Source organism: Cheilinus undulatus, linkage group 2, assembly GCF_018320785.1.
Source record: "Cheilinus undulatus linkage group 2, ASM1832078v1, whole genome shotgun sequence".
Taxonomy (NCBI): Eukaryota; Metazoa; Chordata; class Actinopteri; order Labriformes; family Labridae; genus Cheilinus; species Cheilinus undulatus.
The window spans coordinates 46,811,071-46,832,354 of record NC_054866.1 but is presented as its reverse complement, the minus strand read 5'-3'; the positions used below and the strand labels follow the sequence as shown (position 1 = coordinate 46,832,354).

The 21,284-nt window shown below is 39.5% G+C and overlaps 1 protein-coding gene across 2 annotated transcripts in view; it reads right to left on the bottom strand.

The window, feature by feature from the left end:
- The window catches only part of tyw1 (tRNA-yW synthesizing protein 1 homolog (S. cerevisiae)), a 106,024-nt gene that overhangs the window by 58,002 nt on the left and 26,738 nt on the right, over positions 1–21,284 (bottom strand). For both annotated transcript variants that reach the window (XM_041813841.1, XM_041813851.1), the window contains exons 9-11: positions 13,580–13,632; positions 13,371–13,489; positions 11,127–11,236 (exon numbers count right to left, since the gene is read on the bottom strand). In XM_041813841.1, coding sequence (XP_041669775.1) covers positions 11,127–11,236; positions 13,371–13,489; positions 13,580–13,632 — 282 coding nt within the window. The remainder of the gene's footprint in view (positions 1–11,126; positions 11,237–13,370; positions 13,490–13,579; positions 13,633–21,284) is intronic.

The window sequence follows — 21,284 nt, the reverse complement described above, 5'->3', positions numbered from 1 at the left end:
CAGGCACTGTGATGGAGGCAGGGAGTAAACAAATAGGAAAAGCTTGGGGGGGGAAGTTTCATACACTGTCATGGGGATTTAATGTAATACTGCTGTAGCTCCAGTAGATGCCATTTAATTTAAAAATACGTGCTGCGAATGTAAACCAGGAAAAAAAAAAACTTTGGACTGTTGCCTTCAGATGATGTATAAAACTTTCTATGAATTATTGATAAGTTAGCAACATTTCTTCAACAAAAAGTAACTGTTACTGGGCTACCTTTCAAGGACACATCAAGTCTCTCACTACTGCTGCAAACACATCAATCAAGAAACTATTCCAGAGGAGAAACATCACTTAACTCTGTTCACAACAACCATCTGAGGAGGACGGTGCATGAGTGGGAGTCAAGTGTGTGAAACCTCATTAAATACTGTATATCCTATGGTGTAGGTAATGGGAAATTCCATCACACTCTTCCATAATTCACTCCCTAGGGGACCTTTAAGAGGAGAACTCTCTTATTGAAGTGGATCACTCAGATAAAAAATAAGGGTGTATAAGTAAGGACAAGGGGCTTTATATGAAGGAGTGTGATGATGGATGCTGAATTATAAGTCTCAGCATTGATTCAAGGGAGGACTCAATTTATCTGAGGCTGACCTTCATCATCCCTTATTCGACAAACAATAAGAGTGATGGAAAATGGTTTCCAACTCATTTACCATATTCATAAAGCCACTTCACCTTTATGTAAAGTTCAGGTCCAGAGGCTGAAGTCCTGTCATGGTTTGTTGTTGAAAAACAAAAAAATTATTTCATCACTTTTCAGAGAATTCAGCACTGAAGTCCTGTCATGGTTTGTTGTTGAAAAACAAAAAAATTATTTCATCACTTTTCAGAGAATTCAGCACTGTGGACAACTTAGAGTGACACTGAATAAAGTTTAAAGGTAAAAAGGGATGGTCTGAAAACTATCATGAGACACCAGTGGATGTAAGCATTCATCTACTTTTATGATGACAACACAGTTATAGTGTCTAGGCTTAGTCCCATTTCTAACGTCTACTTCCACTGCTTATTGTTTAAACACTTCATGCCCCATAAGAGTTATTCCAATGGCAACTCAACAGTCACAGAGTTACTCTGATGACCACTCAACAGTCACAGAGTCACTCTGATGACCACTCAACAGTCACAGTCACTGTGATGACCACTCAACAGTCACAGTCACTCTGATGACCACTCAACAGTCACAGAGTCACTCTGATGACCACTCAACAGTCACAGTCACTGTGATGACCACTCAACAGTCACAGTCACTCTGATGACCACTCAACAGTCACAGAGTCACTCTGATGACCACTCAACAGTCACAGAGTCACTCTGATGACCACTCAACAGTCACAGAGTCACTCTGATGACCACTCAACAGTCACAGTCACTCTGATGACCACTCAACAGTCACAGTCACTCTGATGACCACTCAACAGTCACAGAGTCACTCTGATGACCACTCAACAGTCACAGTCACTGTGATGACCACTCAACAGTCACAGTCACTCTGATGACCACTCAACAGTCACAGAGTCACTCTGATGATCACTCAACAGTCACGAAGTCATCCTGATGACCACTCAACAGTCACAGATGACTGTGATGACCACTCAACAGTCACAGAGTTAATCTGATGAACACTCAACAGTTACAGAGAGTCAGAAAATTAAAACATCGAAAAAGTAGAATTTTGATTTAACGAGCACCTTAGTCTTGCTTATTTCAAAACATTCTGCACTGTCTCTCTCTGCTTTACTGTATCTCAGATACTTTTGGATAGCTCACTGTGGTAAAAGGTTCACCTCAAATGCTCATTTGCTCACCATCTATTAACTGTTACTTAAATCGCCACAGTTACATGCCTCACCTTATATGCATATTTGCACTAAATAATCTATTTACTGCACTTATTACTAACTTAATCTGTTTGCCGTATTTACTGTACACTTTTTTCAATTGTATTTATTTGTTGTATTTGTTTAATACCTGTACATTGAGACCAAAGCTAACTGGAGTCAAATTTCTTCATGCGTAAGCAATCTTGGCCAATAAAGTTGATTCTGATTCTGAATCTGAATTACAATTGCTGATGGTGAAATTTACCCCTTCCACTGTAAATGGAACGACTCTTCAAGCTTGTGATAAGTAGACAGCAATGACGTACACAGATGCAAAGATAATATCAAACATTTCTACTACAAATGTTTGTGGGTTTTGTTTTTATTCTTGTTTAAAATCAAAAGGATCATAATTCTAATCATAACTGGAACGCATTTCTTTTTTTTAAAAAAAGAGCAAAGAAGTACACTAAAAGGTTTTACTTGAAGAAAAAAAGTTTTTTTCTCCTCTTTTGACTGACTTCGGCATGAGTGACTCATTAACTGGCACACTGCTTGTAAACAACAACAGTGCTTGCCTGTTGGGCTCACACTGTATAGTTTAGTCACAGAGGTGTAACGTCATATGTTTTGTTGTTCTGATAGGCCTGTAATCAATGTGTCAAGACAGAATGCTCATCCAGTCCCCCTATTAGATTTTTTGAAAGGTTCTGCCCTTTCCAAATTTTTACTAAGCGAAGTTTCCCTGAGAGATGAAGGATTGTATTCTTTGTAGTCAATCTACAATCTCTCTACCTTAATTCATTGAAACATCAAACTGTGACATTAGATTGCCAATGTAACTTTCAAATTCTGCCAGAGATTTTCAGGACAGTCGACATTTCCCATAACACTCTGTTTAAAGTGTTCGAAGTCTGTGTTTGAAGGGACATGTAGCCCTAAAACTTCACCCTGCCCCTAAATTAAAAAAAAAAAAAACTGGGACACCCTTCCTAAGCATGAATGCACAAACTGTAGGGGTGGAGCTCAGTGGTAGAGGCAAGATGTGTATTGGGATTGAGGAGTACACAAGAGGATCTGAAAAGTGTCCATTCAAAGCAAATGCTATTCTTAGCTAGGTAATGTTGAAAAACATTCCCTGCAGAATGATACAATATTGTCACGTGAAATGTATTTGAGTGATTGAAAACAATTCAGTTTGTGATTTTCATGGAGAAGAGCTCAAGGTTCAAGGAGAAGGAAAAGGGTTTCAACTTTTGGACCCTCAAAGTTATGTTTCTGCTTTTCACATATGATGTGGTTTTATTGGCTTCTTCAGCCTGAGACCTCCAGTAGGGACGGCGATGGTGTGCAGCCAAGTACAAAACGGCTGGGATGAGGGCCAGCACCTCGAAGTCTAAGGTCATGGTCCTCTGCCAAAAAAGGGTTGATTGCTCCCTCAGGGAACAGAGTGAGTCATCTACCCAATTGAGGGTGTTGGGGTCTTATTCATGACTCAGGCAAAAATGGATCATGAAATTGGCCTGTAGATAGGCGCAACATCAGCAATAATCAGTGAAAGTTATGCTGAACCACCATGGTGAAGATGCTCCTAAGCTGAGAGGAGAAGCGTTTTGATCTTCAGTCCAACCCTTACCCCCCGTAATGAGCTTTGAGTAGTGACAGAAAGAATGAGTTTGCAATAACAAGTGACCAATATGGCTTGAATGTGCAATGCTGTCTTTCTTGTGGAGACAGATTTATTGCCCTGTAACATAAGAAATAAATCACTTTTGAGAGACTGAGTTGTTGCTATGAAAGCAATGCATTGCCTCCTCCAGTGGTGTGAACTGACAGGCTTTGGAGTGATGCAGAGCCGTCTGTTGCAAGCAGTAGCGAGTTTTAACTCATCTCATCTCGGCTCTTGGTACAGTGAGGAGCTTGGACTTTGGAAGAAGCTTGTAGTAAAGCCCTGCTCCTTCACATTGAATGAGGTCAGCTGAGGTGATTTAGACATCTGATTAGGATGCCTCTTGGTAGCCTCTGCTTGGAGGTCCTTCTGGCACGTACAACTAGGGGCACACCCAGAGCTTACTGGAGGGAATATGATGTATCCCATCTGGATGGTAATGCTTCAGAATATCCAAGGAGAAGCTGGAAAACCTTGCTAAGGAGAGAGTCAGCTTGCTTAGCCTGCTAGCATCAGCTCTATTAGCAGCTTATATGTTGTGATAAATGGCCTCATGTCTTTTAAATTCAACTACCCATTGTCTTTGGTTTCTGATCAACTTTCGAGTGTAAGATTCCTAATATATTCATGATTCATAACCTGGAAAAACAGCGTCATTCTGTTTATTTGATAAAAGGGTTTTGAGCTCCTGGCATTACATGTCACATCAGAGTAGCTCAGCCCACAAGTGAATATTCTGATGTATTCTTGGATTTGAAGTTCCCTTTAACCCCATTCATTTACTCATAATGTGAGATTTAAAAAAAACACAGTCAACACTTCCTGTTTTGCATCTTCTGAATGCACATCCCTGGTAAAAATCAAATAAGGACAGTGCAGTGTAGAACTACAGTATGCATGACTGGATTGAGTCCTTTTAAAAAATTAAAATTCCTGTGCTGTTGCGGCTCAAAGAATCACAGAACAAGATATTTAATTCATGCAGTAACTAAGCAGCAAAAATAAGAACATTACAAAATATCTTCCTGATATTTATCTGCAAAGCACAATGACAAAGTGGCAGGTAAATTTAACCAAAATGCTTATAAAGTGAACAGGGCAATCATTGCATCTTAAAATGCCATATCAGCAAAAGCTAAAACACCTTATGGAGTGTAATTAATAGGCTTTCAAGTTAACAAGCAACAGCCTCAACTATATAACAATTTCACTAACCATGGACTCCACTCTAGGGTTAATTTCTTTATCCCTTAATTCCTAATAAAGAAAAGAGCCTGACAGAAACAAAAACTTGCAACCAATAGTGCCAGAAACCCTTTCTTTTGTATTTAAAGTCTGACTGTTAACAGCTCATTATACACTGCTTTAAGCTTTAAACTTCTTCTGGACGTGACCTTTAAGGTAGGAGATCATCCAGGCTGTCAGAATAGAAACCAACCTGTTTAATCACACAGTGGATTTAAAGAGGCATTGTCTAGGTAGTTCATTGTGCCAGACATTATAAATGTGTCACTGTCAACTGTAAATGGAGTTGAAGGCTGCCTAATGTGATTTAACAGTGCAACTGGAAAGAAAATTACAGCTGGTAATGACAATGTGGGCTTGCACTTTGCTCTATTATGTTTCTCATTAGAATTGCAAAGTTTTGCTTTGTTAAAGCATCTGAAAATGCAATTTTCTTCAATTTCTGCTCAAAATATCATAACTATAATCCCTTTAATAACTAGTGCACATTCTTAAACACTTCAGTAAAAGAACAAAGAAGCAGCTTAGTGTCAACAGTGGCTAATGTGGCTATTGTTCCATTATAATCACATCAGGAAATTACATTTTCCATTATGACATGCATTAAAATACATCATGAATGACTGCTCTGAGAATGATATTAGCTATAAAGCAGCCCTTTGAAGAGGATATGTCTCTGAAGCTTTTAGCATTTGGCATCTATATCATTTCCTGAGTGTTATTGCTTCTCTGTCTTATAATGGGAACAGCAGCGGCTTTGAGGTTAGGGAGGAAGCCTTTTAACTGTAAGGTTTCAGGATCAAGCCACCACTTAAAGCACTTTGACTGAATGCAGGCAGAGGAAGGACTGATTGAAAGCAAAGATCTTAGATGTTTTGTTAAATGAAATGTGGTGTGTAACAGTTACATTTTCACAAAGACCATGGATCCCCAACAAAACTGTTGGTGTTCATTTCTGAATAAGAGACAATTTGGTCAGTGGAGTCTCGGGGGATGATTTCAGATGTGTGTGCTTGTGCTGCCAGGGGCCTGCGGGCTAAATAAGTTTAAATCATTGATGGGGTGTGCAGCCACAGTCATGTAGCAAAAAAAAGTGTTAACTTTTTGGCCAAAATAATGAAAAAGATGTAGTTAAGATCAGAGAAGGGTTAGATGTTAACTGGTGTACCTTAGCTGGCACTAGAGTTGAAAAGAAAAAGCTTCAACTACAAAACAGAAGGTCATAAAACTTCATTAATATTTTATACAGCTGAGAAATGACCAAATATACATTTAAGTAAAGTAAACCATTTGGTGTTTAATGATAAGGCCATTGACAAACAATGGCCTCATCAATAAAGACCAACCACTTTACCTTATCATTTGCATTTTTATATTTCCCTGCTTGCAAAATTTCAGGCCAGAGGCATTTGGTTTTGGGTTGTCTGTCGTCCTAGGCCATTCTTGTGAATGCTATATATCGAGTACCTAGGGATGTGCGCGGTTAATCAGTATAACGGTCAAAATTGTTTATCAAATTAGCCGGCGCGGGATTTACTTGACAGTTGATTTACTCGACAGTCAAACAAATTACCTATCATTTTTTTATGAACACAGGCTTGAAATCCCGGTCTTTAACGCTCTTCTAAACTGTAATGAACCTGTAATGTAGCTTTAGTTAATTGTCGCTGCCTTCCTCTCTGGCACTTCACTAGATGTAAATATGAGAAGCTCAGTGGTGGCTTAGCGGTTAGCGTGTAGTAGGAAGACCACGGTACGACTGTTTTCTTAAGTAGTAAATGGAAATAAAGTGGTATGTAGGCTGTTAAGGGTTGAAATCACGTATAACTACTCACCCAAAGTGAAAAGAAGCCAAATATCAAAGCACGATATGAATCTACAAAGAGGAACCAAGGTGGGCGGCACTAGTTTTAATGTTAGCCATGCTGTAGAGAGTAAATCAGGCTAACATCACACCTGCTGACACAATGACACTGTGAGGAATTTGACACTTTTCTCCTCTTTAGACTAGTCAGCTAAACTAAATGTAAATGAGCATTTAGCTGAATAGCAAAATAGAGGCTTAGGAACATCCTTACAACAACCTTCAAGGGATTGTCGTCAAACTTTGCACAGACGTACCCTCTGATTTAAGGAAAAACAGGTTAGATTTGAGAGTTCATAAGTCAAAGGTCAGGGTCATTATATGGTTGCGATATCTCAAGTACACTTTGAGGGAATTCTTTCAAACTTTGCACAAACATCCCAGCTGGTCAAGGATGAGCTGGCCTAATTTTTTAGGCTAGAACTGAAGCCCAGTTTGGCTCATTTTCATCCCCCGCATTTGAACATGATTAATCATGATATCTCTGAGGAATTTTTTCTCAAGATTTGCACAAATGTCCACTCATACCTAGGATAAACTGGTTAGATTTTGGACATCAGAGGTTAAAGGTCAATGCCATCAGGCCTAATGGTTATTCCTTGCTTGTGAGAGCAGTATTTAAAACATCTTTGGAGGATCTTCCTCATGCTATGAACAGATGTAAACTAAAACTTGGGCGGCCACACAATAACAAATTTAAAAACTTCTTAGAAACATGGGAGACCGCAGACGTAAGGACAAATTCAAAAGATTTTTCATTTTACGATCCTCTGAGAGCACACTAGATGACTCAGCCAGATTGTGAGGCCACTGAAGACCACACACCTGCCGACCTGCCAATGACTTCACATTAAAAATATCCCAAATAAGAAGTAACATAATCTGACCCCAGAAGAATAACACACATGGCTATATTACAGTTGGGAGACAAATCTGGCCTAGGATCAGGCTTAAAATCGTGTAATGTGTGGCCAGCCTGCAAGACGATTCAATTAGATGTTGGAGGTTAAAGATCAAGGCCTCTGGGCCATATGTTCATCCCTGCTCAGAACTTTTTAAACAACACAAAAACACAGCTTTTGCTGAAGAATGAATTGAGCTATTTTAGATCAAGGATCAAGTTCATTTGGGCCTCATGTTAAACTTTTAGCTTTTAGCTGCCTGTGAATGAGGATTAAGGATTTCCCTTCAAATTTTGCACAAATGTTCACTCTGACACCAGGATTAAATTATTTGATTTTGGACATCGTAGAATAAAGGTCAAGGTTGATTTTGCCCAGTGTTATTCCTTGCTTGTAATTAGGGCTGCAACAAACAATGATTTCATTCATCAATGAATTGGATGATTATTTTCTCGATTAATCGATGGAGCAGATGTTTCTCGGGGGCGGGGTCCCTTATTAAAAAATTTTACATGGATATTCCAAAGCTGTCAAAATAATGTTAGAGTTTAAATGTCTTTCTTCTAAAAACTAAAACAAAACATGTTTTGAGTTCTGTTCAATTAAATAACTTGAACATTCCACAGAATAAACACAAAAAATATAATTTTTTTTTTTTTAATTGAAATTATGTTTTCTGTGTTATTACTTTGCCTCCCTCCTTACAAACATACATAAATACTTTAAGATCATACTGATGACAACAGCCTGAGGATATGATTTGAATGACAGACTGATATAGTGGGATTCTGCTTTTATTATGTCCTCTTGCAATTATTTTATCCCAGAGGAGCCAAAGGTCAGCCTCAGCCTTTTAAAGTTATTGATATTATGATAACTTATAAACATTTATCACTCACGTATTCAACAAGCTAACGTTAGTTCGTTCATGCTTGTTGTCAGACCGACCCAAACTCACGGACGGACACACAAACTCTCTCTGTCACACATACACAGACATACACACCCAACAGCCATGTGACTGCAGCTCAAGCTTTTCCTCCACTCTCCTGTTTTAGCGAACATTTAGAACACAAAGTGAGGCAAATATCATGGATGACGTGAGCGCCTGACAGTCCATCACTGTTGTTTTTATCCAGTCTCTTATCGTAACAAAAATGAAAATTAAGTTCCACCGGAGTTTTACGACGAGTTATTTTTAGATTGCTATAGCGTCTCATCATGACACACAGTTGATGATGAATATATCTACTTAATTTTTCCGCGAATCATCAGAATATTATCAGAGAAGTACTAAACCAAGCCAAAGGAAAGTTTATCAGCCATCTGCGTGTGACGTAAACAGCTCCGCATCATGCCAAGTGACGCCATAATCGTGTGACACAATGATTTGACACATATAATTGTTGCCAACATTTTAAATTATCGATTTTTATCGATTTGTTGTTGCAGCCCTACTTCCCTGCCCTACTAGCACAAACATCATCTATGAGACACGCCAGACAATTTTCAAATCTTAAACCATTTTAAAACCAGGGAGACCAAAGAATTAAGGACAGATTTGAACAATTTCACGTCTTATTATCCTTTGTGTGCACACATTAGACAACTAAGCCAGGTTGTGGGTCCACTGAGACCACACTCATCTGCTGACCTATCAGCAATCTTGCATGATCATGTGACTTCAGAAGAATAACAAACATTTACGTCTTTCGATACTGTTGGCTTTCTGTCCCTCCACCACAGGCTGTCCTGGCATGCATAAAACCGTTATAAAAGGAGACGAATGAGGATGAAATCCTGGCTGGAATGAAGGCACAGTGTTGTTTATGCTTGCGAATGCTACAAGTATGTATGATCAGGCTGGTGTTACAACTGTTTTCTCGCTCCCATTGGTAGTTGAGGGTACTCCGTCGGAGGCACTAGGACCTAAAACTGTAAATGTTGAACATGATATGTAAGATTCAGGGTCTGGGAGGCTATTTTATGATTTGGAGCGGTAAAACAATCGTGTTGATGCCACACACTTGAGGATTATCGTTTTTCAAAGAGCCTCCACTCGGGATAATCATGATCATCAGCGGAGGCAAATCTGGCCTAAAATTGGGCCTAAAATCCTGTAGTCTGTGGCCAGCCTTATGATCTGATTTGATCTTTGAGGTCAAAGATCAAGGTCATTGGGCCACATGTATTAAAGTATTAAAGGTCACATATTTTTCCCCTTTAAGAAAAGTTTATATTGGTCTCAGAGGTCCTCAAAACATGTCTGGAAAGTCTGTTGCTGAAAAAAAAACACTCCAGTATTAGATTTTGCACGTCTAAAAAAAAAAAAACCCTCTGTTTCAGCCCCACTCAGAACGAGCTGTTTATGTGTCTGTAGCTTTAAACTTTAATGAGCTGTCTGACTCCGACCCTGGCTACACCTCTCTTAGGAAATGGGTGTGGCACTGCTGCACTTTCTTCCAAGCTGGGAGGGCCAACCGAGCCTGGGGGCGGTGCTAACTCCCCACATGACATCATGAGGGGAAAATCTGAGAACGGCCTGTTTCAGCACACATTTTCTGTAAGGTGGAGAGAGAGAAGCGGGGAGGGAATGGATTTTTCTGATTCTTGGGGGGATTGTGGACAGGCCAGGGGCTCATTTTGTTAGAAAAGCCTGAAAAAGTGTATACTGAATAATATGTGACCTTTAATCATATTAAAATTTAAGGATGGTTAAATGTCTCTTGCTTTGGAATATAGGATAAACTCTAATAAACTGATCAACAAAGTAACTGATCACAATCACAATTAGCTAGAATTAAAATATTGTTAAAAAGCTTAAAAATCCATCTAGAATACAAACAGCTTTCTAGCCGTTTGTTATTTCCTTGATTAAACATCTAATTAATGTGTCACCACCATGTTTGACAACATTTCTAAAAACCTCTCAAAGAAAATCTGCTCAGCTAATATTCATAGGATGATCACTTAATTCTGTTTTGACTGAGCTCTGGGCGTCTAACCAGCCGTTTTCAGCCAATGCTGGCTGCAGCCAGATAAAAATAAGTCGCTCATGCCAACAGTGGCAGTAAAAGATAAATAAATGGAGCCCAAAACTCTGAGTTTAGATTTATTTTTACATTACAAACTTCTATGTACTTTATTTGCAATCCTGCTGTCGATCCCCTACCAGAGATTATTACTCAAATATCGACTTGTTTTGAGAAAATAAGAGCAAAGTCGAGATGGAAACACAGAAATTAAATTGTGTGTGTGCCGATGTGGGTGTCTGTTAAATGATTGATGATGCAGCGCATAAACAGTGTGACAATCAACGGACGCAATGTTATTATTCTGCTTCATTACACATGGGGCCATGAGAGGTTATAGAAAGTAAATTAAAAACAGTAAGGAGAGAGTTGTGCAGTCGTGTTTGCTTCTGTGTCTGTTCATTTCTACCAAGCAGAATTCGACTGTATGATATGCACCAAAAAGTGCAGCTGATCACTATACAGCCAAACAGACTGATGGAGGGAGTAAGTTGGACAAAGAGATGTGAGGAAAATTAATATGTGCATGTGTGACCAACCTCTGAACTGTCGAATCATGTTCTGGTGCTTGTCCACGGACTCCTGCAGGATTTTCTCAGCAGGGTCCATCTTCCAGCGCCACTCGGTGCCCACAGGGTTGGTGTGATGTCTGTAAGTGTGGCAGATAAAGCTTTAATGCGTATTTTTGGAGAGGTACTTTCCCTTGCTTTCTTTCTCCAGGAGCACGACATATCAGCCTGTACTGCTGTTTAGAAAAACTCTGATGTAGATAGACTAAGCCAAATCAATGGGGTCATTCAACACCAACAAACACTTTTCTCTAGATTCAGGAGGGCATTTTTCTAACAAGGTGACAAATATGAAGACTTGAGACGTGAATTAGAAGGCTTGTCTTCATGCTCTGAAAATATACAAAGCAAAGGAACACAGCGTACTATAAAAATCACAGCTCCTCTGGGTGTAAATAACACCTTTTGACTGTCTAAGTGTGATTTCTAAGTGCAACAACAAATCCTCAGGCACCACAAATCTCAGACAGTCTGTCGCATACATATGCACACACTAACACCACAAATACTTCCCCTGTACATCAATTTAAAATCCACCTGTTGCTTCAAACAGATGGGTGGAGTGGGCACCGTACATCTGTGCCCTGAAATTTCATACCTCCTGTCATCCCACATAGCTGCCTTCAAGAGAGACTGGCATATCTATGATGACAGGGAAGCAGTTCACAGCAGCACACTCTGACCTTTCAGTGCCCAACGCTGTCACCACTTCGAAGGGAACTTAAGGGGGAACAAGGCTCAGACTCTAAACAACATCCTGATTAATCAGTGTCCACCATTTGGCCTCACACTTATCGTAGCTTATTAGCCTCCTGCTTATAAATTGTTAACAAGAAGTGCTTTTGACAGGCGAGCGAGGTAAGGTTAGAAAGGGAGGAAACTAAGCATGCAGTAATTCCTACATGCTACTGAAAGTGTGCCTCATTATTGTCTCATTGACTGGACACATGTTAGTATTTTAAATAGCAGTATCTTCAACAACTAATGCAATTTTTACCAAGAGATTTCGGACAATTCCATGCTCCCAACTTTGTGGGAACAGTTTGGGGATGGCCCCTTTCCTGTTCCAACATGACTGCGCAGCAGTGCACAAAGCAAGGTCCATAAAGACATGGATGAGAGAGTTTGGTGTGGATGAACTTGATTGGCCTGCACAGAGTCCTGACCTTAACCTGACAGAACACCTTTGGGATAATTGAGTTACAGCTGCAAAGGGTGGACCAATGTCATATTAAACCCTATGGATTAAGAATGGGATGTCACTTAAGTTCATATGCGAGTCAAGGCAGGTGAGCAAATACTTTTGGCAATATAGTGTATAAGATCCAGTTCTTTTTGGACATTTTTTACACCATCTCATGTCCATGTCATGCTGTGTTTATAACTGACTGCTATTAAGTGTACCATGTCACTTTACACAAACACGTTAGCTTAATTGCTATTGACTGCACAGAATGTCAACTGTATATACCTCCTGTCCGTCTTAATTCTATTTTACTGAGCTTATTTATGTTGCTTACACAGCTACAGGGTGTTGTCAAAACATGCTGAAAAATCCCAGAAATTAGCCTGACTGGTTTGTCAAATTCAGGACTCTTAAAAAGGCCTGATCGATCCTGGAAAAGCTGAATCATCTAGTCTGTTGTTTCCATCTGGTCACAGATAAATGCCCACAACAGTCTACAGAACACCTTTATTCTGACTATTAGCCTTTGAAACAACTCAATGTGATATTTTCATTCCTCCTTTAGTTACTGTTACTGCCCTTTTCATGAACTGTATTTCATTATGTCTCTTTATTGTCCTGTGATGGTTTGTGTGGTACTGCAGGCTGTAAAGCAAACTGCCCCTCTGATAAAATAAAGACTTCTTGATCCTTCATCTCTGATCCTTGATAGTCCCTTTAATACTGAAGGAAACAAGCCTGCAGATACCAGTCTCAAAGCTGAAAATGGTAGTAAACAAAACAAGATTCAGAGCAGCTGTGTCATTTTTATATAGAATTCATCTTAAAGGCAAACATTTTCTGTCAGCCACCAGATTTAAAGAAACCAAGAATAAAGGGTAAAAGAGTCTCCCTTCAGATAGTCAGGAACCAGACAGCTTGTGAAATTGAAAAATGTTTACGTCTATCTGAAGGCTTATATAAGTTTTATTTTGGCCTCTGTCGAGTGTCTGTTTTTATGACACCTGCTTTATTCTTCAGGCACTTACCTCCAACAGAAGACACACTTGTTAGCGCAGGCGAGGCTGGGGGTGGTCTCCATGCACCGATGAGACTCAATACCATAGAAAGTGTGTTTGTAACAGCCTCCTCTCCCTCGCAACATCGACTGACAAGCAGAGACAACACCTTTAATATGATTCATGCATTCAGTTTGTCCAAAAGTCTGATGCTTTATGAGAGGAGTAAATTCTATTACCTTGGTCCATCGACAGAGTTTCACTCCTGAGTGACTTCCAATTAGTTTGTACCCTGCACAGACAGAGAGAACAACAAGGCTATGAATCAACAAACATGTCTCTGACCCAGAACTACACAGGCCACATTCAGAGGATAATTAATACAGAGAAAAGCTGACACCACAATACTATGAGTATTACATCAACTAAGCCCTGCTCAGCACTCAAAGTGCTACTCATTCACAGTCATCAGCTCAGCTGCTTCACATCTCTGAAGGAGTGACCAGAGCTGAATGTGGTCTGTGGAGCCAACGGGCAGAGGGAAGGAGGCATTTAAGATTACATTTCAGCTCTGAACAGAGATAAAGTGTTTAAATGATCTTTTCTTCACAAGCCTGCCTCACTAAACTAGAATATTTGTAAAGTATAAAACTTCTGGTGACAAGTATTCACGTGTAGTTGCCTAAAAGTTCTAGAGTACTGTGTATCTGTGTTTCGTAGCTTGATGCTAACCCAAAATGAAACTGCTGGGCTAACAGATTTAGCATTGCTTGATGTCAATATCACCTTTTGAACAATCTGTTTCACTTGACAACATTAAAATAATTAAACTGATAGTGTCCATAAAAAAATATTCAATGAAATTGATCATTTTTTGTTAAGAGGAGTAAAGTTAGCTTCTTAGCATTTCAGTTCTGTCACAGGGCATTTCTGCTTTTGTCTTCTGTTGGCATTTAATAGCAGTTAGACAGCTTAGCAGTTGTCCTACAGCCACCATCTGGCAGTGGTTCCACATTACAACCAAAGGCTGGTAAAAATAATAGCAAAAATATTGTTTTAAAGGGGACATATGCAAAAATCACTTTTTCAGGCTTTTCAAACAAAAATATGTGCCGCTGGCCTGTCTACAATCCCCTCAAGTACCACAAAAATCCATGGGGACCTCTGAAACCAATATATGCGTGTCTTAAAAGGGTAAAATATGTCCCCTTTAAATCAAGATAACTGTCACATGAAATCTCCGATTGTTTCAAGTCTCAGATCTGGGGGAGGCTACAAAAATTCTGCCACACTGAAGATCCCCAGAAGCACAGTGGCCACCGTAATTCTTAAATGGAAGAAGTTTGGCCCAACCAGGACTCCTCAAAGAGCTGGTTGCCCAGCAAAACTGAGCAATCAGGGGAGAAGGGCATTAGTAAGAGAGGTGACAAAGAACCCGATGGTCATTCTGACTGTGCTCTTCCTGTGTGGAGATGTGATAAAGTTCCAGAAGGACATCCATCACTGCAGCCCTCCACTGATCTGGGCTTTATGGCAGAGTGGCAAGACAGAAGACTCTACTCAGTCCAAAACACATGAAAGCCCACTAAGAGTTTTCCAAAAAAAAAAAAAAGCCCCTGAAGGACTGTTTGGCCTCATTTCTAAACATTATGTCCATAGGAATCCAGGCACCACTCATCACCTGCTTAATACCATCCCAACAGTGAAGCATGCTGGTGGCAGCATCATGCTGTTGGGGTGCTTTTCAGCAGTAGTGACTGGTAGCATGTCAGGGTTGAGGTAAAGCTTAATGAAGCAGGGTGTAGAGATGTCCTCAATAAAAACCTCAGACTGGGCTAAAGGTTTACCTTACATGACTATGACCCTTGGCTGTGTGCAAAGACAACACAGGAGTGGGACAAATCTGTGACGGACCTAGAGGGCCCAGCCAGAACCCCAACTTGAACCCTGTCAAACATCTCTGGTGAGACCTGAAAATTGCTACCTACCCAACCTGACTGAGCTTTAGAGGATTTACAAAGAAGAATGGCAGAAGATCCTCCAGTCCAGATGTGCAAAGTTTACTGTGACATATTCAACAAGGCTTGAAGCTGTAATTGCTACCAAAGTTGCAAAAGTGCAGCATCAGGCTGAAACATAAGAAAAATTTAAAAAAAAAAAAGGGAAGGGGGTGTGAATATTTTTTTTCAATGCACTGCATATAAGTAGCAATATTATAATTTTTAAGCACTTTTTCAACATTGAAAACACTGCATTTAAATTTAAGCATCCTCAAAGACGAGCACCCCTACTACCCCAGTGTGCAGGTCTTATTAAATGTTAAATAAGGCTCTTATTTAACATTGTCTCTTATAAGGTCTCAAAAAGAATATTTTATCCATATCACTTTATCTCTTGCAAAAATGATAACCGTATCCCATCCAGAGAAACCAAAAGGGCTCAATTTTATTATCCTTTCATCCAAAGTGACATTAAAGTAAAGCTGTAAAGCTGCAAAACAGCCTGCATTTGAATTCAGGTGGGGACTGTTATTTTCAAACTTTATGTGGATTTCTTTAAATCCTCACAGCTGAAATATCTTTCTATTACCTGAGATAGAGTATGTGTCCAGTTGTGAGAAAGCACAAATGTTTTTCCATCCAAACTGTTAAGAAAGTATCTGTACAAAAGGCTCAGAGTGGAAAGAACTCAGTATTTTATTTACCATCAGAATGAAACAGTTTGTAATTAACCAAGGATGCTCTTTTGTGTAGGGGAACAACTCAAACAACAAATGCACAAACAAACAGGAGGTAAATATTCGTGGAATTCATATTTTTTTTTTTTTTTTGCCCAAATAAATGATGTTTGCTTTGTCCTTTCCTCTTTCAGGCAGAAAATGTGCTGTACAGAATCAAATCATTTTTCCACCTGAAAATACCTAGAGAGCACGCATCCTTCTCCAGCCTCGCTCTTAGCAGCAATATAAAGCACATAAAAATGTATAACCGCAGGCTAACACGGCTGCAGAGACCATAGGCCCTGCTGGCAGTTTATATAACTATTAATGATCTTAATGTAGGCACGTTTCCCCTCCAGTGTTTGTTAGGGGGATCGATTTCCAATGCCTCTGTGTCCTTTAAAGTGTCAGAGAAGAGAATTGAGGCAAAGTGAGGGGGTGGTGGGTGGAAAAGAAAGGCTTTTCTAGGTCTGTGTCCTGTCCTATTCACTGAAAAAATATATCAGCATAAGGAGGGTGGTCTTTGCGATGAATAAATGTTCTTTAACTTAGAAGATGTTGACAAGAGTCAAAGAAAAAAATGATAAAAAGAGCAAATTATACGAGGCAAACAAAGTCAACACTCATTTTCTCATGCGTTTGAAGCACTTCTTTGCAATCCTTGACAAGAAAATGCACTTATTAAAAAGGAAACTTAAAATATATCAGCATGACTAACAAAAAGATCAATAACGCTTGAATATACAACACTACCAACTCCACAAAGAGGCTTTAAATTAGCAGACGATGAAGGCTAATGGGTAGCCTGCTAATAGCAGATCAATTACACATCCCTCACATGTACGTTTACTATTTAAAGTGCCTCTTCAACATCGTCCCTGCTTATATACGTGTAACTCTGGTTTTTCTGCATACAGATGTCATCTTCAACAGCTTCTTAGTTTCACTTTGAGAGATTAAAGGCTTAGTATGCGACTTACAGAGCCGATTTTCAGACCAAAACAACAATACCCTACTTCTTGTCGGTCTCCACAATTTCCCAGCCCCTCCTGTCCTATTTCACTTTTTCTCTAGACTTCAGTAAAAGACAGCAGCAGACGAGTGCTTATAATAAAAAATCTAAAAAAGAACACTGCAATCCATTTATATATATAAAGTACCTTTGTTCTTCTTAATGGTTGGTTGCAGCTTATAAAATTAGCAAAAAAAAGTAAGGAAGATTAGAATTTTTCTTTGTTGCCACTTCCTGGCAACAAATCTTATTCTGTCTGAAAGCCTGTTTATCTCCCTTTTAAATGGTGCAAGAAACATGCATTTGTGGGATGAGCAGCAGAGCTGAGTATGAGGGCTGCACCCATGAAAAAATTGCCACACTTCTCTGCCAATGCCAAAAAGCTTATTCTGCTGTTGCTATTGACTCCTGTTTTGAGCTTCTGGTACCAAATGCTGACAATCAGGGTCCTGATCGGCCCCTGTTATGTTCAAGGTGAGTCCAGATTATGCCTACAGCAGCTGAATTGCTGTGCCTAAATGTGAAGATCATGTGGAGAACGATAGATTGCTGCAACGATAGAGCAGCATCTTTCAGTGGAGGCAGTGTGATGGGCACCATCTTCCACACTGGAATTAGAGGGTTGTTATCATTAGAGGCAATCTCAATGCAGAGAGATATCGAGATGAGGGACTGCAACCAGCGGCAATCCCATTTGTCCACAGTCTGGAACCAAAGTCTATTCTCCAGGGAGACAAAGCTTGCCTCCACAGAGCGGGGTTTATCAGAGACTACCTCCAGGATTATGGAGCAGAGAGGATGGAATGGCCTGCCATCAGTCCTGACCTCAACCCCACTGAACACTAGTGAGTTTAGCTTGGGCATGCCAGTGACCAATGCTGGTTAAAGAATGGGATGCCATCCCACAGCAGTGTCTGGTTCTTCCATACTCTACTGAGGCTTCTGTTTCTTAAATATATAAATTGTTAAATTACCAATATGCCTCGTTTCTTCAGACTTCAATCATCCAATCCACCAAACAAGAGTGAATGGTAGAATAAGCTGTTTGGCAGAGAATATTTAGCAAATTTTCACGGGTGCAACCCACATACTCAGCTCTGCTGCTCATCCCACAAATGTATGTCCCTTACAAATGTGGCACCATTTAAAGGGAAATAAACAGGCTTTCCAACAGTATAAGATTTATTACCACAAAGTATTGTTTCAGCAAAGAACTAATTTACCAAACACATGTCTCCTTACTTTTTGTGCTAAGTTTACATAGGGGGTAACTTGCATACCAGTATAAAATGTTGCAATGTGAAATGCAGTGCTTGGTGGCAACTTTAAGAGCAGCAGGCTAAAGCTAGCTCTGCCTCCTTGCTACACTGCTCTGCTCTCTCTGTAGAAAAACAATTAAACAGCCAGTGAGGAGGCTTCCCCCATTGATCATGTATAAGCAGCCCAAAGGGTTTTAATCTTTACAGCACAAAATCTGTTGTGCCTTAGAGATTTGGGTATGTCATTATTTAAGATTCTGCAAACAAGTCCTTCTTTGATCAGCGACACTTTCCATCAGAACCGCCCGAGGGACCTAAAATGAGCAGGGGGAGGATGTGTTGAATCAAAGAGTTGGAAAATCTGCCTAATTGTTTTTGAGAAGTCTTCTGCTTCTTTTATCAGGATCTCACAGGGAATTAGAAAATATGGCTTTTATTTTTAATTAATTTTGATAAGATTATTGAAACTTAACATATTATAGCTCCTTTCTAAAATTGAGCAACTATGTTAACTCTATACCATAAATATAACTGTTCAAGAACAGACAGTTAATACCATTTGAAAATGCTCATCTCTCCAACCAAGACAAAGGCAAACTAGATGTAATATTATGTATTTGCATTAGAATTTTCTTGGATTGTAAACAAGACCTTCTTCTTCTGCATCCATGCCATGCCAGAAAAACATGAGACAGAATATATACCCCAACATGAACTCAATGTAATTAAAACAATGCCAAAACTTTCATCCTTGATTCTTTAATTGCAAAAAAAAAAAAGGAGTTTTCCTCTGAGATCAATTCTTGCCAACTTTAGCACCATGAAATAGGTCAACAGTTGGGCAATTTAAGTGACATCTTTTTCAAAGAGTGCTTGTTATAGAGAGCAGTGTTGGCTAACATTAAGGCTCTCTGGCTGAAAAGGACTGGTCTATTTTATAGCAGGTAATGGATTAAATAAAGAAAAGATAGTAAAATGGTTCAGAGTGAGCCTTTGAGTCAAAAAAAACAAAACTCTGGGCCTTTATCAAAGGCAAACACCAACTGAGAGAACATATGGATGCCCTACGTGTAGCTTCATTTATCAGAGCAAAGAGTTGAATGAATATTGAGCTATATTCAATGAAAAACAATAAGACAGAGGCCAACTAAAGGGAGGGGTAAAAGTATGGATGTGTAAATGCTGGAAGCAAACAGCAGTCGAGTTGTCACGATACGAGAATTTGAGTTTTGCTAAGATAATTGTAAAAATCAAACAATACCACTACCTGTTTTGATACCACAGCAACAACAACAATAACCCTACTTGATTATTTCTGACTCTTAACCTACACTAAAGAGTCAAACAACACCTGCCAAAGCTCAACTCTGTTTATGGTAATGAAAGGTGACAAGATTTAATAAAAAATAATCTACACCTAAATAAAGTATTTCCTCTGAATTGTCATTAATAATCCAGAAGAAGAGTATTCAGTGATTCTGTCCAAGTTCCTCATTTCCCTGGTTTAGATGTTTTATGGGTGTCAGTGTTTCTGCAGGGGTTTGAAGCTCGCAGTCAAAGATCCACAGGTCAGGTCAGGAGTAAAACAAAGGACTTTTAGTGATCAGGAGACATTGCTCTCTCTCCTGTGCTCTGTCTGTGTGCATCAAACACCAACTGTACCATGCTCATCTCCATGAGATGATATTGGATTTACAGATGTTTGATATGCTGGTAATTACTAATCAATTTTAGCCCGTACTGATATCAATGCAGCTATTCAAATGTAACCTTGCAAGGTAGATGGATACGCCCTTGCTTCTCACTGGTGAATCCATCTTCCAAAGCTCCCGTCTGAACCGTTTGGGCCCAGTTAGAAAGTGACAGGACCAATCAGTGACAAGGGGCAGTACTTTCAGGCGCGGCAGAGTCGTGACGTAAGCAAGCAGCAACAAGAGACCACTGCAGTTATGGTGGAAGAGATTAGCGTGGATGCTGCTAAAGTGCCAGTTTTATCAGAACTTGACAACATTTCTTCGTAAAAAGAAGAACAAAGAACAGTAGTGAGTTGTTTTCTTTTCAAAAACGACAAAAGTCATGTACTGACATGTTGACAGTCACCATGGTTCGCATTATTCCTTGGTAGCTGTGCGCCTCGGTCGCGGCTATGTCATATGTTTTGTTGCTCTGATTGGCCCGTAAAGACGTGACAGACAGAACGTTCATCCAATCACACTCCGAGTGTTTTTCAAATCCTCTGCCCTTTCCCATAGTACTGAAGGTTTCCCAGAAACCACCTGGCATGTCAGGTTGATTCAAATGTAGTTCAGACCTTAAACTTAAGTTCATAAGTTTGAAGATCAACAAATGATCAGATTTCAGCACCTTAAAATGCACTTTAACTGTAAGTTATGATGATATATATAAAGACATCAGCTGATGTAGGCCTGTTGATCCAGCTTAAAACTCCACCAACATTTGTTAGTACAGCCAACATAGCTAGAATTTTTTAGCAATAATATTAGTTGTACATATTGACAGAAGTTTTAAACTGCTGTCACAAAAAAATCACTTTTAAGCTAATACATGCCAATACCGATATCATGCTGAGAATGTCATGCAACCCTAATAACAATCTCATTTGCTAACTGGTGAATAAAACAGTTACTGGTGCAGTCTTTGACAGAGTACCCTTCTCAGCAGCTATCAAACAAAATCCTGCACTTTCCTGCATGTTCATGTGAAGTAGTCATAAGTGTTTTAAACACTGTGAAGCAATCAGGAAATAGCCCCTTATTTCTAGTGATGCATGATAATGGATTTTTGCTGATATCGAATTTGCCAACATTTCCAAATTCATTTTTACTGACACTGAAACAGCCACTGATATATACATGACTTTTTAAGCTGTATGGAACTGCAAGTCCCAGAGTCTGGAGGAGGATTGGAGAGGCACAGAATCCACATTGCTTGAA